At 44.5% G+C, this 16,084-nt stretch overlaps 1 protein-coding gene across 1 annotated transcript in view; it reads right to left on the minus strand.

The window, feature by feature from the left end:
* Positions 1 to 644: 644 nt before the first annotated feature.
* Positions 645 to 16,084, minus strand: part of LOC307164976 (uncharacterized protein) — a 39,276-nt gene continuing 23,836 nt past the window's right edge. Inside the window, exon 2 of the mRNA XM_079882228.1 lies at positions 645 to 2,298. Coding sequence (XP_079738354.1) covers positions 1,253 to 2,287 — 1,035 coding nt within the window. The 5' untranslated portion in view covers positions 2,288 to 2,298 and the 3' untranslated portion in view covers positions 645 to 1,252. The remainder of the gene's footprint in view (positions 2,299 to 16,084) is intronic.

Here is a 16,084-nt window from a genome sequence, read left to right on the forward strand (position 1 = left end):
AAAGCAACGAGACAGTGTTGATTTTGATCATGTATTTTCTCAAGAATTGATTTTTGTTTATTTCTAACCAAAAAAAAAAAAAACAATTCTTCCATGCTGCAGATTTAAATTCCACTATGAAAGTCTGCACGACATACTCTTTCTGTCACAGGAATTAAATTAAATTAAATTTATTTTCATTTAAAAATGAAAACATGACTTACAAGAAGAGTAACATGACCATATGTTCACCAACACTACAGAAGAACACACATAAATGTTTGTTTGTAAACATAAGGTTACTGTACATACACCTTACAGAATATTTATGTAAATATTTAAAATTAAATAAGTGGGATCATGAAAATGTCATGTTGTTTTTTATTTAATGCTGCCTCAACTAAGCTACTTCACTTTACAGATGTTTAGATGTAGTCCACAAGACAAAATAACTGCATTTACAGAGATGTCCCTAGTTTGTCCTGAACTGTTAAACTGCCCATCACAATTCAGAAAAATCCTGCAACTCTGGATTTCCAGCATCTTCTGCATATTTCTAAAAACTATCACACATCAAACAGACGTGTGTGTGTGTGTGTGTGTGTGTGTGTGCAATCTGGGAGTGGAGATACCCCACAAGAATGATTTTTTTTTTTTTTTGGTTAAGAAAAAGAATGGCAATAAAAACACCAAGCCTTTAAAAGCAGTATCCAGCTTTATTAAAAGCAATATCCAAATGGTATATGCCATAAAGTAAAACGTGAAAAAAAAGATATGAAAAAAACAAAACTGCTATTCATTAGCCTACATGAATACTCCAAATGCATGAGTACAGAATGCAGCTATTATGACTTGTGAATCAAACACATTAGTAGACTTTGGTTACACTATGACAAGACTGAGCACCCTTTTTTTTTTTCTTTTTTTTTTTTTTATAAAATTTCCCAAAGCCTGATTTAGCCACCATATTGAAAGATTTGCAGTTCGGAAGAATGTGTGAGATTTTAAGAAGAACTTTCAAAAGATTTAAAGTAGGATTCTTTCTGTTTCTTTTAATCATAAAGACAAAGTTTCAATAATACCATAATGAATAGTGTTGCAATTTGTAGTTACATCATCTGAAACTGAAAAATCTCTTTGCTATATAAAAACAATTTTAGCTTAATTTTAAGCAAAGCATGCAGATATCTGAGTAATTTTTTGAGAAGTTATAATTAAGGTATTTAACTGAAGCACTTGATTATTCTTGGAGTTAAACCATCCTGATATGTTTTCATGATTGAGCGGGTGGCAGTGGGACTTCAGTCGGAGGTTTTGGCTCATCGTCAATCTTTAAATCACGGCAGAACAACACTGGTTCTTGACCGATACCCAGTTTGTACTGCCACAGATATACAGACTCGTTTGGCTTCAGCTCAAATGTGAGTGTTTCTTCCACTTCAGTTGCTTCGTTCCAGGTTTCTTTTTCAGTGCTGACGTGTGAGCCTCCATATTCTGCAGAAAAGGAGAACTGAGCCTTCGCAATTAGCTTGGCAAGATCTCCAGTTTCAGCTGAGACTGACGCGGCTATCTTCCAGTTGTGTGTGATCTCAGACATCTTCTCCTTATCGTATCCAACCTTTTTATTGATTTTCTTTTGCCATGTCACTGGTGTTTTGCTGTCATTAGTTATAGTTTTAATATTCTCCCACGTGCCAAAGGTTGGGCCTTTAGTTACGGACAGCCCACCAGGAAGGAAGTTAACAACATCGGGATGAACAGAATAGACACCATCGCGCTCATCTTTGCTGAGGTCAGTACCGGTGTAAAACTCAACTCCCCAATCTGAGACTGGCTTTAGGAAGGAGATGAACCCTTTTACGCCCCAGTAATAGAGGCCGTTTCTGAGCTTGGGATTCAGCTTGTGTACTACACCTTCCGAGTCTGTGTTCAAGTTTTTTGTTTCTCGGTAAGTGCCCTTTTCTTGGAAGATGATGAAAAACTTGCCAGAATTTGCAAAGTAGTGGTTTCCACCCTGGCAGTTGGAATGAAGGCTGAAAACTTTGGCATCGCTGTCTGTCGTCAGGTTCTTGACTCTGCGGTAGGAATTGCCCTTGATGATGTAAAAGGAGCCATCTTCATCTCCAAGGTAGTGGTCTCCATTTTGGCAGGAAGTGTGCAGACTGAAAATAGAGATGTCTAAACCTTTATTTAAATCTTTTGACATCATAAAGCAGCCGAGATCAGAGCGGATTATATAATAACACCAGTCGCCCATTGCACAGATGTCAGTGCCTTTTGCTTTGCTCTTGGGAATAATGCCTTTCATCGTGCCTGAACCTGCAACACAGAATAAACCAAAAATTAAATCTCCACACCAGATGAATGCTGTTACTCTAGTCCTTCTATAGATTGAGCTCACTGATTACCAAAACAGCTTTATAGGAAAAATGAAAGCTAACTGATGAAATAAAAGCTCAGGATTATATCAGTGCATTTAATCATCTAGCAGAAGAAGGACTTTTTTGTCGAAATGAACCTCTTCAACTTGAGGATTTAAGACTGTCACGGTTTATGAATTCGCTGTCTCTTTTCTCGTCTCGTGTTTATGTGTGTGTGTGTGTGTGTGTGTGTGTGTGTTCATGTGGGTGTGGTCGCTGTTCTCGGCCACTGATCCGCACACCAGCTGATTCTGATCAGCGTACTCTATTTAGTCTCTCTGTTGTCGCATTGTCTTTGTCAGAGCATTGTGGATGTTCCCGCTTGTGAGAAACTTCATGAAACTTCCTCAGTTGATTACTTACACAAGTATATAAAAAAATGTATTACAAGGTTTTGTTTTTTTAAATTTGTACTTTTAATTATGCAAATTATGCATTATCTTATTAAATATGTGCATTTTGCATGTATTTTCGGGTAGATAAATCTGAACATATGATAAAGGCAGGTGCAAAATTCTTATTTCATTTTGTTTAGTCATAATATGAAAAAAAAAAAAAATCAGAGGTATTTCAGGATATATGCTTTCATTACCTAGGAAATCAAAATATACTGTCCATTTTTTTTTATTAAAATGTGACATAAATAAGGCCAGGGATGATTTATTAACAAATCCCTCTGAAAATATCTTCAGACTACTGTTAAGTTTATAACTGGAAAGTTTGGTGTATAAGTGCTACATAGGCTGATATTTTTGTACTGGAGAATTACAAAAAACTCATTTTGAGAAAATGGAATTTAAAGATTTAAATAGATGAATTTAATAGATTTCTATTGGAAAAAAATTGCTTTAAAACAGAATAAATGCTTAGGCCTATGGGTGGGAATCTCTAGGCACCTCACGATTCGATTCAGAGGGTAACGATTATCGATTATTAATGAATATTAAATTAAATTATGAAATTATTGTTTTACTACTTGGTACTTTTAAAGCAAAGTATTTATGATGACCCATAACGAACTTACTTCCAATAATTCCTATATTAATTTTATTAATAAAACAAATGGAAGTGATTTGGCAAGTCAACTGTAAGGTTACATTTGCCAGCATTATGTCCCAACATTGCTGAGAACCAACAGGAAAATAAATGTGTGCCTTTACTAGCAGCGTACTTGTAGTAAATTAATACAAACTTCAGCATATTCTGAATCTCTAGCATTTAATAATAGACTTCTAACCAACATCCTCTTGTTATTTCAATTAAGCAATATAATCCTTCAGACAAAAAACATTTTGCTGTAGCAAATTCACAAACAGTTTTCGTTCAAAAATATAGAATTATGTACCAGCAGCTATCATAACGTATAATGCTTGTGGACTTACGCATATTCTGAATAATTAGTAACATACTAAGCCTCTCTTATTCACAGCTCAATAACTAGATGTACCGCATGGCGGTACAAAATATGACAGCCGCTCAGGCCTGCACTGGCTTTCAACGCACCGCTCCGCCTCTTCCTGTACACGCGAGTCTGGTAAGACCCATGCCAGTGTCAACGCCGAGCTTCTCCGCCTCCTCACTATGGTCGTCGACAACCTGGGCCTCGAATGGTCCCCGGCTGTGGTGCCCGCACCGAACAGGCTCGACGGGTTCTTCCTACCCAGCCGCCGCCACTCGCCAGCGTCCAGACCAGCGCCTTTTCTGCCCGAGCTCCACGCAGAGCTCTCTAAGTCGTGGGACGCTCCAGTTTCAGCCAGACTTCGCTCTCCAGCCTCGTCGACCCTCTCGCACGTGGACGGAGCCACGGAGAAGGGATATATCCACATCCCTCCGGTTGAACAGGCGGTCGCAGCGCACCTTTGCCCCCCATCCGCGAGATGGCGCTCAAAGTCTGCCTTCCCGTCTAAAGCCTGCAGGACCACTTCAGCCTTTGTCAGCCGCGCTTTCTCCGCCGCTGGCCAAGCCGCTTCAGCCCTGCACACAATGGCGGTTCTTCAGATCTTCCAAGCCGATCTCCTCCGTCAGCTGGACGAGAAGGGCCCGGATCAGACCGCCTTGACGGACCTGCGCAGCGCGACGGACCTCTCCCTTCGCGCTACAAAGATCGCAGCACAGGCTATCGGGCGTTACATGGCCTCGCTCACCGTCACAGAGCGCCACCTCTGGCTAACGCTCGCCGACATGGGAGAAACTGAGCGGTCCGTTTTCCTCAACGCCCCGCTCTCCCCCACCGGCCTCTTCGGCCCTGCAGTGAGCGGCCTTGTGGATCGTTTTTCAGAGGTGCAGAAAGCTTCGCAGGCCATGAATCTCTTCCTGCCTCGCTGCTCGAGTTCCGCTGCAGGCCGCTCTCAAACACAGCCTCCTGCACGCAGCTCTACTCAGCGCTCGTCTCGCCCTCCGCCTTCGCAGCAGCGTCAACGTGGCCGCCCCAGGTCGCTTTCAACCAGCCAGCACAGGCCGCCTCCCCCGCGGGGTCCCCGGCCTAGGGTTTCGCTGAAACCTGAGCCTGCGAAGTCCTCCTAGCACGCGCTGGGAGGAAAAGACGGCTGAGTCCCGCCGCGGCCGGACCACCGTCCAAGCTCGTCTGCCTTCCTCTGCCAGTCCCCTTAGTAAAGGCTACTGCAGTAGTGTTTTCCGCAGCCAACGAGCCAGTTCCACAACTCGCTCGCCTGCACCCAAACGCCGTTTTTACGGCGACCCAGATAAATCGCAAAAAGAGCACAATGTCTGGTCATTTCGGCTCACGCCGACAGTGTTATGAGTGTAGTAAATATGCCCACGCCCCAGTGTTCATGTCTACACACAAGCACGATCTCCCCTGTGTGTCCCACAGAGCACACTCACATAAAGCGTGCGGTTGCCGCTCGAGTGTTAAATGTAGGAAATGTGCCCACTTCCCAGTGCTCACGCCTACACACTGCCCGCTCTGTTTCACATACTCAGGGTCTAGATCTCATAAAGCCCCTTGCCACCGGCCGTGTTTTAATAAAGAGTCTTGTGCCCGCTCCCCAGCGCTCACACTCGCTTGTAAACACCCCCATGACCGCCCCGCATTCGCGCTTCGGGCTGCCCACTACAGCGCGCTCTCAGTCCCTAGAGACCGTGTCTGTGAGCACTGCTCAGCCAGTTGTCGCTATCAGTGAGCCCCCGTTCCCCAGCACCGACAGCGCGCGCGCTCTCTCGCCGCTTCGGGTCTCCTGCCCCGCGCAGAGCAGCGGGCGAGACCCAGAGGCCATTCGACCCCTAGCTATGAGTGCAGATGCAGGGAAAGCTATCCCGGGCGTGTCGAAATGGGTACTGAACACAGTAATACGGGGCTATTCGCTACAGTTATTTCGCAGTCCTCCGCGCTTTTGAGCGCGCGTCGAGACGGAGGTGAACACAGAAGCAGCCCATCTGCTTCATACAGAAATAGCGAAACTATTGCGCAAAGGGGCGATAGAGAGAGTTCACCCTTCTTTAACCGAGGCAGGTTTTTACAGCCGTTATTTCCTCGTTCCCAAGAAGGACGGAGCGCTCAGACCTATATTAGATCTGAGATATTTGAACAAAGCTCTCATGAGCCGGTCGTTCAAAATGCTCACGACCAGACAAATCCTCGCGCAGATTCGCCCGAGGGACTGGTTTATCCCTCTCGATCTGAAAGACGCATACTTTCAGATTCAGATTATACCCCATCACAGGCCATTCTTGAGATTCCAGTTTTGGTTCCCAGAGCTGATGGCGCTGTCAGAAACAGCCCCGTGGCCGATCCCGGTGAGAAGAGACCTTCTCTCTCAAGCCCGAGGCTCAATTCTACATCCCCATCCAGAGCATTGGTCTTTGCATGCGTGGGTAATCAACGGATATTCGTTGATCTGCCAGAAGGGGTAGTTAACACGATCGCGCAGTCCAGAGCTCCCTCGACGAGGCGGCTCTATGCGTCTAAATGGTCAGTGTTTAACAAATGGTGTGCGGGTAGGAGTCTAAATTCTCAATCTTGTGGGGTTCCACAGGTCTTGAACTTCCTCCAAGAGCTCTTGGACGCGGGCAGGTCCCCCTCCACGCTCAAGGTTTATGTTGTTGCGATTGCTGCGCTCGCCGACTCGGCGCGCGGCCGCGCATTGGGAAGAAATGAACTCATCACCCGCTTCCTCCGAGGGGCCAGGAGATTGAATCCTCCACGGCCGCCTTCGGTACCCATCTGGGATCTGTCTTTGGTCCTAGAGGCCCTAAAAGCTTATCCCTTTGAACCCCTGGACTCGGCGGAGTTGAAATACCCGACGTTTAAATCCGTTTTTCTGTTAGCCCTGGCTTCAGTAAAACGCGTGGGTGACTTACATGCGCTATCAGTTAGCGCGACGTGTCTTGAGTTTGGACCTAATGACTCGATAGTCATTCTCAAACCAAAGCACGGCTATGTCCCCAAGGTGTTGGGTACTCCGTTCAGAACTCAAGTTATTTCCCTCTCAGTCCTGCCGTCCGGCAGTAGCCTCCTTTGCCCTGTCAGGGCACTAAGGTGTTATGTCACACGCTCCGCCGCCTTCAGGCTCTCGGAGCAGCTCTTTGTTTCGTTTGGTGGGCGCACCAAGGGTCTCGCCGCCTCGAAACAGACGCTATCCAGATGGATAGTGGACGCTATTGCAGCAGCTTATGCGTCCAAAGACCTGCAGTGCCCAGAGGCATGGCCTCGTCGTGGGCATGGTCCAGCGGAATTTCCATTCATGACATTTGTATGGCGGCGGGCTGGGCGTCCCCCTCTACATTTGTTAGGTTCTATAACCTGGAAGTTCCCGCCCTGCAGGCTAAACTTCTGTCAGTCTAGTCGGGTAGATGCCCTGCTTATGTGTGCGCAGGCTAGTTACTCGATTTAGCTCTCCTGGTCGAGCTGCACTTTGGGGTATGTAAGTAATATATAGACCCGTGTTGGGTCTATATGACACACGTGTTGGCCCGCCCCGCTGGCCACCTGTTCTTTCCACTTCTATGCTCCTCGGGCTTCCGGGAGTTTTGTGTGGATGCAAGGCGCGCACGGCATTGACAATGGGGCTTACGCAAATACGAGAGAACCTCTCGTAAGAGAACGATACTTGGTTACTCACGTAACCTCGGTTCTCTCTAGAAGAGGGAACGAGTATTTGCGTTCCCTGCCGTGCTCACGCCACGAGCTCATGTCGCTTCATTCGACAGAAACCAGAGTTTTAGCCTCCGAGCCCTCCTTATATACGCTCTGACGCCGCCCATTCTGGCAGGCTGTGACGCGCTATGGCGCACGCGCCCTCATTGGGCGTGACGTCACGCCGGGCTCACTGGTAGGCTTAAGCAGTTGCCGCGCGGCAGCCAATGAGCGCACAGTATTGCCCGCTCTAGCTCTGCTAAGCTGCCTACTGCACTGCGTTGACAATAAATGAAAATTAAGGATAATTTTTTGGCTTCAGTATCTCGAGAAAAAGATAACTTTTCCCGTAGCGTAAGCTAGCTTACGCAAATACTCGTTCCCTCTTCTAGAGAGAACCGAGGTTACGTGAGTAACCAAGTATCGTTTTCCCTACATAATGTATTACAAAAATGAGTTTCAAAAACACACTTATTGTGTTCAAGCAAGTCTTTTTCATGCTACATCGGCAGTTTGTTTAATAATTCACAGAGTTTGTAGGACACTTGTAAAGTGTGTGTATTTCATGTAATGTCCATAACGCTGATAAAATGTATTCATAGGATGTAAAATATTATATGAAATGTGAGGATTTTTCAAGAATCAGAAGACAGAGGTTACATTACATTGTGTATTCTTACTCCCCAATATTTTAAGGAAGAACATTTATTTTTTTCACGATACATTATTCATTCACAAAGAAACTTGGTGTCCTTAAAGGTTGGACTTATTTGTTATTCCTCTTTTTAGTCAACTTTAGCATGGGTGTGTAAAATTATGCACACAACTGTAAATGGCATTAAAGGCAGTTTTAAATAATTGTGAAAAAACACAAACACCAAATAACATTTACTTCATGAACAATATATGAAATACATGAAAATGCTGATAAAAAAGCAAGTCAGTTATAATGTTTCTTTGTAAACCTATACTACAGTGACATTATTGAAAGGTGCACGAGGTATTGTTATAAATGTTGAATGTCTATTATTGATCTGTAATTAACTACATTTGCTTACTAACTAATATATTTTAACATATAAACATGTCAAATTCAACAGCAACACATTTCCAATGTGGTACTTACATATAATGTCAGTTGTCCTCAGGGTTAGGGTGTGTTGTGAAATTACTAATTTCCCATGTACGGCATTCAGAAGAAACCGCAAAACCATATGTTCGTTAACAGAAATCTCAAAAGCCATAAGATATTTGACTTTGCAATAAGATTTATGTCATCAAATGATAACAATGGATAACATCCATGCAAAGTATCAATATGAGAAATACAAAGTCCTGCTATAAAAGAGCCTTTTATAGTGTTATGTTACACATAACACATAACCATAACGCAACCTTCTGAGTGAGTCCAATATGTGAGTGAGTTGACCTTTTAATGACTATAGTTAACTGAAGTGTCTAAGAAAATTATCTTGTCAGGGTTTGAATTATGTAGGTTTTGGAGTATGTACAGTTATAACTGTGTGAATGTGTGTGTGCCTGCTGCATATGTATATGTTCCAGTTTATAACTGTGTGAATGTTATAACATGTTGCAACATTACAAGAGGGGGTTGTATGTCCATGAATGTGTGTGTTTATCTCAGCAGAAAAGACATTTCAACATCAACATCAAACGTGTGTGCATGGGTGTGTGTCTGTGCGTGTGGATGTCAGTGTGTGTGCATGCTTGCATTTGTTTGTATTCCTGCATGTGTGTAACGAGGACGCTGAGGCTGAGTGGGAATCCATGTGCAGAAGTTTATTAAAGAAAGTTTCCACAGACAAATACGATGAGGCAGGCAGAGGGTCAAAACCAAGGTAGCAGTCAGATCTTTCAACGTACAAAGGGGAATTCCAAAAGGCAAGAGTGAGTAGGCAGGCAATAGGTCCAAGCAAAAACATCAGTCCGATCAGGCAACCAAAACAAAGGGGATAATCCAGAAAATCGATAAACAGAGGACCAGGCAGAATCATACACAGTAGACAGGCAGGATAAACAGGAAAATAACACTCGGTAAGGCAGATAACTGGCAATACTTCGCAATGAGTACAAGAATGGTCTCTGGTTAAATAGCAGTCAAACAGGAAATGAGTGCAGAAGAAGCAGAGGGAGTGGAACACAGTCAGTACTCAGGCGAGGGCTCCCTCTGCTGGTTTGGCATTACAGAACCCCCTCCTCTAGGAGCGACTCCTGGAGCTCGACGTGGGCGTCCCCGTGGTCGTGGCGCTGGTCGGTCGGGTCTGGCTCGATGAAATTCCTCGATGAGAGATGGATCCAAAATGTCCCGGGCAGCTACCCACGATCTCTCCTCAGGTCCATAGCCCTCCCAGTCCACCAGATATTGGAGCTGACCCTCTCTTCGTCGTGAGTCTAGTAACTCATTCACTTGATAAGCAGGAGTTCCATCAATGTCCAATGGAGGTGGTGGTTCTGGGGTCTCATGGCCAGGGTCAGCATTCAGGTGGACCGGTTTGAGGAGGGAGACATGGAAGGAGGGAGAGATTCGGTAGTTATCAGGAAGCTCCAATTGGTAAGTGACCTCATTAATTCTCTTAAGAATCTTAAAAGGGCCAACATACCTTGGACTGAGCTTCCTGCTTGGCAGCCGTAACTTGATGTTCTTTGTCGAGAGCCAGACCCGTTGTCCTGGTTGGTAGGGAGGATGTGGGCGACGTCGTCTGTTGGCCTGGAACTCCTGTGTTCTCACGGCCCGCTGGAGACGGACGTGTGCACTGTCCCACACCCTCTCGCTACGTTGAATCCAGTCGTCCACCGCTGGGACTGAGGAAGGTTCGCCAGACCACGGGAACAAGGGAGGTTGGAACCCCAGGACGCACTGAAAGGGGGTCAGGCCAGTGGATGTGTGTGTGAGAGAGTTCTGAGCATATTCTGCCCAAGGTAGAAACTCAGACCATCGGTGTTGCTCTCGACTGCAGTAGGTTCGTAGGTATCTGCCGATTTCTTGATTGAGGCGTTCAACTTGGCCGTTGGCTTGAGGATGATATCCTGACGTGAGACTAACGTTAATATCCAGTTGTTTGCAGAAAGCTCTCCAGACCTGGGAAGTGAATTGTGTGCCCCGATCGCTGACAATATCTTCTGGGAGACCATATACTCTGAAGACATGGTGGAACAGGGCTTGGGCTGTTTCCATGGCGGTAGGTAGTCCCTTTAATGGGATTAGGCGACAGGATTTTGAGAAACGGTCTATAATGACTAGGATAGTGGTACAATTGTCGGAGGGAGGTAGATCAGTGACAAAGTCTATGGATAGGTGGGACCAGGGGCGTTGTGGGATGGGTAGTGGTTGTAGGAGACCGGAGGGTAATTCTTTAGGGGTTTTAGACTGGGCACAGACTTGACAAGACTTTACATAAGCGGTGACCTCTTTGGCCATTGCAGGCCACCAAAATGAATTTTGTAGCAGATGAATAGTACGAGAAATACCGGGGTGGCCTGCACTAATGGAAGTATGAATCCATTGCATGATGCGTTGACGTAGACATAGTGGTACGTACTGTTTGTCATGAGGGCAGTGAGCAGGTGGTGGTTCACGTTGTTGCTCTTCTTGTAATTCCTCCATGATGTCCCAGGAAACTGGAGCGAGGATGACAGAGTAAGGAAGGATGGGTTCTGGAGTGAGATGTTTTGTGGGAAGGTCGTATCGTCTGGAGAGGGCATCTGCTTTACAGTTCTTACTGCCGGGCCGATAGGTTACTGTAAACTGGAAGCGAGTGAAGAATAGAGCCCAACGAGCTTGACGTGGGTTAAGACGTTTTGCGCTTTTGATATACTCCAAATTTTTGTGATCTGTGATGATTTGAAATGGGTGGACCGCTCCCTCCAACCAATGTCGCCACTCCTCCATGGCTGCCTTCATGGATAGCAGTTCCTTGTTCCCCACATCATAATTCCGTTCAGCGGCAGTTAGTTTCCTTGAAAAGAACGCGCATGGATGTAGTTTGCCTGGTTGACCATGTCTCTGTGAGAGTACTGCCCCGATACCACAGTCAGAGGCATCCACTTCTACTATAAAAGGTAAACTGGGGTCTGGGTGTTTCAGAATGGGGGCAGACGTGAATCTTTCCTTCAGGGTGATAAAGGCATTGGTGGCTTCATTATTCCAGCTGAGTTTTGTGGGTTTACCTTTTAGAAGTGATGTTAGGGGGGACGCTATGGTGCTGTAGTTGCGGATGAAGCGTCTGTAGAAGTTTGCGAAGCCTAAGAATCTTTGTAATTCCTTGACTGTTGTGGGTTGGGGCCATTCGGTGACTGCTTGAACCTTTAAATCATCCATCTTTACTCCATGGTGACTTATGTGGTAGCCTAGAAACGAGGTTTGATTAACATGGAATTCACATTTTTCTGCTTTGACGTAGAGTTGATTTTCGAGTAGTCGAGAGAGGACTACTTTAACATGGTTGATATGCTCTGCCTCAGACTTAGAGTAGATGAGAATGTCATCAATATAGGCTACCACAAACTGGTTGAGAAGGTCCTTGAAGATTTCATTGATGAATGATTGGAAGATGGCAGGTGAGTTGGCCATCCCATATGGCATAACTTGGTACTCATAGTGCCCCCTGGTGGTCAGAAAAGCAGTTTTCCACTCATCACCTTCCTTTATTCTAATTAAGTTGTAGGCACTTCTTAAGTCCAGTTTAGTGAAAATGGTGGCTTCCCGCAGCTGTTCTAGGGCAGAGGGTACTAAAGGAAGGGGATAACGAAATTTGACAGTCACATTATTTAGTCCTCTGTAATCGATGCAGGGTCTTAGTCCTCCATCCTTCTTTTCAACAAAGAAGAATCCTGCAGCTGCTGGTGATGTAGATGGACGAATAAAACCTGAGTTCAGAGCCTCTTCAATATACTCCTCCATTGCTTGACTTTCGGTTTGGGAGAGAGGATAAACTTTACTCTTGGGAGGCATGGCATTGGGAAGCAGATCGATAGCACAGTCCCAGGGTCGGTGTGGTGGTAGTTGTGCGGCCTTGGTTTTGCTAAAGACTTCAGAAAGATTGTAGTAATAGGCGGGGATGTTCACAGTCTTGAGGGTATCTGGACTTTCAATGCTGGTTGTGAGACATGGTTGGGGTTTAGTGGGAAGGCAGTGATCTAGACAAAATGTGGACCAATGAGTCAACTCACCATGATACCAGGAAATGTCAGGGTCGTGAATAGATAGCCAGGGATGTCCCAGGATGATCTCGAATTTGGGAGAGTCAACAATATACAGTGTGATAGACTCTTGATGCAGCAAACCGACATTAAGTGTGAGAGTTTTTGTTTGATGAGTGATCCCCTCTCCAATAAGTGTGTCATCGATGGCCTTGATTTTGATAGGTGGGGTGCATGGTTGAATGGGGATGTTATACTTTGTGACAATGTCCTTATTAATCAGGTTCAGAGCGGCTCCAGAGTCAATCATCGCTGTTAATTCAAGAGACAATGTGTCAATCCTGAGAGTAATAGGTAAAGTAAATGATTTGTTACTGAGTAAGGAGAAATGTTCAATATTTACCCTGGGAACAGCTTGGGATTTGTGTGGACATCCTAGACTGCGATGGCCTGCTTCACCACAGTAAAAGCATAACTGATGTTGTCGACGCCTCTCCCTTTCCCCTTCAGAAAGTCGGGAGACGTTGAGTTGCATAGGTTCGTCGTGAGGGCGTGCATCGATCGTGACTGGAATCTGTGAACTGCTCTGATTTCCCCTGTTGCCCTTACGTTTCGGAGCCTGTCTCATGAGGTTATCAATTTTAATGGCAAGAGTGACAAATTCAGAAAAGGAGGAATTCTCTCCTTTACAAGCTAGTTCAGTTTGCAGTTCAGTGTTGAGACTACGTTGAAACATGGCTTTTAAAGCGATATCATTCCAACCACTCTGTGCAGCAAGTGTTCTGAATTCAATAGCATATTCAGCAGCGGTGCGGTTACCTTGTGTGATGTTAATGATTTGTGTAGACACATCTTTGCCTCCGGCGGGGTATTCAAACACTTCACGGAGTTGCTGGATGAAATAATCCACTGAATATCTGAACCGTGAATCAGAGTCCCAAACTGCTGCAGCCCAGTCGATAGCTCTCCCCGTTAACAGCGTCATTAAGAATGCACATTTCTTTTCCTCTGACTCAAATTTATCCCCTTGATGATCAAAGTACAGTCTGATCTGACGAACGAAGCCTTTACATTGTTCAGCAGTACCATCAAACTTTTCAGGAAGGGCAAAGCTTACCGTTCTTGGCGTGGGTTGTGGAAGTGATTGGATGTAGTGCGTTAGATGTTCGTTGACTGATTGGAGCTTGGTTAATTGTTCCTGGTATTCCTTTAACATATTGCTTTGATAAGCGAATGCTGCTTGCAGGTTCGAAACTTCTGCTGGATTCAGGGGAGGCGAAGTATTCTGTAACGAGGACGCTGAGGCTGAGTGGGAATCCATGTGCAGAAGTTTATTAAAGAAAGTTTCCACAGACAAATACGATGAGGCAGGCAGAGGGTCAAAACCAAGGTAGCAGTCAGATCTTTCAACGTACAAAGGGGAATTCCAAAAGGCAAGAGTGAGTAGGCAGGCAATAGGTCCAAGCAAAAACATCAGTCCGATCAGGCAACCAAAACAAAGGGGATAATCCAGAAAATCGATAAACAGAGGACCAGGCAGAATCATACACAGTAGACAGGCAGGATAAACAGGAAAATAACACTCGGTAAGGCAGATAACTGGCAATACTTCGCAATGAGTACAAGAATGGTCTCTGGTTAAATAGCAGTCAAACAGGAAATGAGTGCAGAAGAAGCAGAGGGAGTGGAACACAGTCAGTACTCAGGCGAGGGCTCCCTCTGCTGGTTTGGCATTACAATGTGTGTGTGTGACAGTATCATCCTAAACCAGCAACCCTTCGCTCAACACCACCCCTGGGGACCAAACGAAATTTCCCACCAAATTTCATGTTCCCCGGTGTTTCGGTGTCCCTGGTATCGTTGACGAAAAATTCAGTAGATGACAAAAAAAAAAAAAAAAAACTTTGACAATCCCTATATGACCGCTTTCGCTAGCTATGCTAGCGGCGGTCATAATAAAGAGTTATGACTTGAAATGTTTGCTGTATACCATAATCAAAAACAGCTTAAAAAAGTGAATGAACATCTGCAGAGAGCACAGTCAAAATGTAACTTTTTGTGACTGGCATTGCACATATTGCAGGGCAGTATAACGTAACTTGCGTATAACAGATCGGTTTACAGCATATTGATGTGAAAACTAAACAATACCGAAAGCAGCTCTCATACAAAAAAATACTAAATAGGTCACAATGAAATTGCCAATTTTCCATAAATTAGCTTTTAATGAAGAGGGTGCCGTTCTAATTTGGCGCTCAGCCATCATGCGTCTGTTATGTGCGTGACTCTGTTATGTGCACACCACAGACTGTCCGCGCACTGCACTGCACGTCCGCTTTAGAGTTCCGCCTTTTGCGTTCCATCAATATTACGTTATTAGAAACAAAAATTATTATTATTTTTTTTAGAAAATCGATTTTTGACATTTGTGAATCAATTCAGAATCGTCCACGTCCCTCATCGCGATGCATCTACTGTAAGAATCGATTTTTTCCCCCACCCCTACTCATGCCCTTTGTAATAATAATATATAATATTTCAAGCTCATGAAAACTGATTATTTAATAACATGGCAGGCATATCCACAACTTTCCCGAACTCTGACCTTTCCCGTGATCGCTATGGCAACGTAGAACAAGGCAGTAACGAACTTCCGGTTTACGTTAGCCTGAAGATACTGCTATGGGAGAGCCTCAACAAGCCCAAACAACTTGCTTGGGTAATGACAAGTAGAGCTTAGATCGGGCCCAAAAAATCAAGCACGACCCTACCTGAGCTCGTTGTGTCCGAGCCCGGCCCGGCCCAACACAACATATAACTGTAATTATGAGCCCATGCCCGATTTAGACCCAACCATTTTTAATACGTGGGCCGTTATAATATAACCAGGGGGGCGCCAGATCATTTTTTAACATGTGCTGAGGGGATGCTAGATATATTATATATAAATACTTTTAATAAATGGGAAAAAATGGCCACTTAATGTTTAATATTCAATTATTTTAATGATCACAATTAAAGTATTAATTTTATTAAATTGAACAAGCACAACATTCAGCATTCAATCAAATATTATTAAAGATTTATTATTATTAATAATGTTATTTCAACACAATATCTCATTATTTCGACATAATATGTGTGCCGAGTGTGCGTGCAACAAGCAATATGTGCATTTGTAAATCCGGTGACATGCATGCATTGATTTTTATTAATAAACTAGTCTTTTCTGTCAGTGTCTGCTACAAAGATGATGTTGACGATCGCCATCTCCGTAGTGAACGCGCATAACAGCCTAGAGAGAAATGCACATCTTGGATTACATAATCAGAGAGTAGCCTATTTCTTTTCATTTTGAATGGTTTCGTCTAAAGACATTTAAAGCTTTCTTTAGATTAGCTATATTTCTCATGTCTGAGTTTCGGTTAAT

Source organism: Squalius cephalus (genome assembly GCF_949319135.1).
Source record: "Squalius cephalus genome assembly, chromosome: 9".
Taxonomy (NCBI): Eukaryota; Metazoa; Chordata; class Actinopteri; order Cypriniformes; family Leuciscidae; genus Squalius; species Squalius cephalus.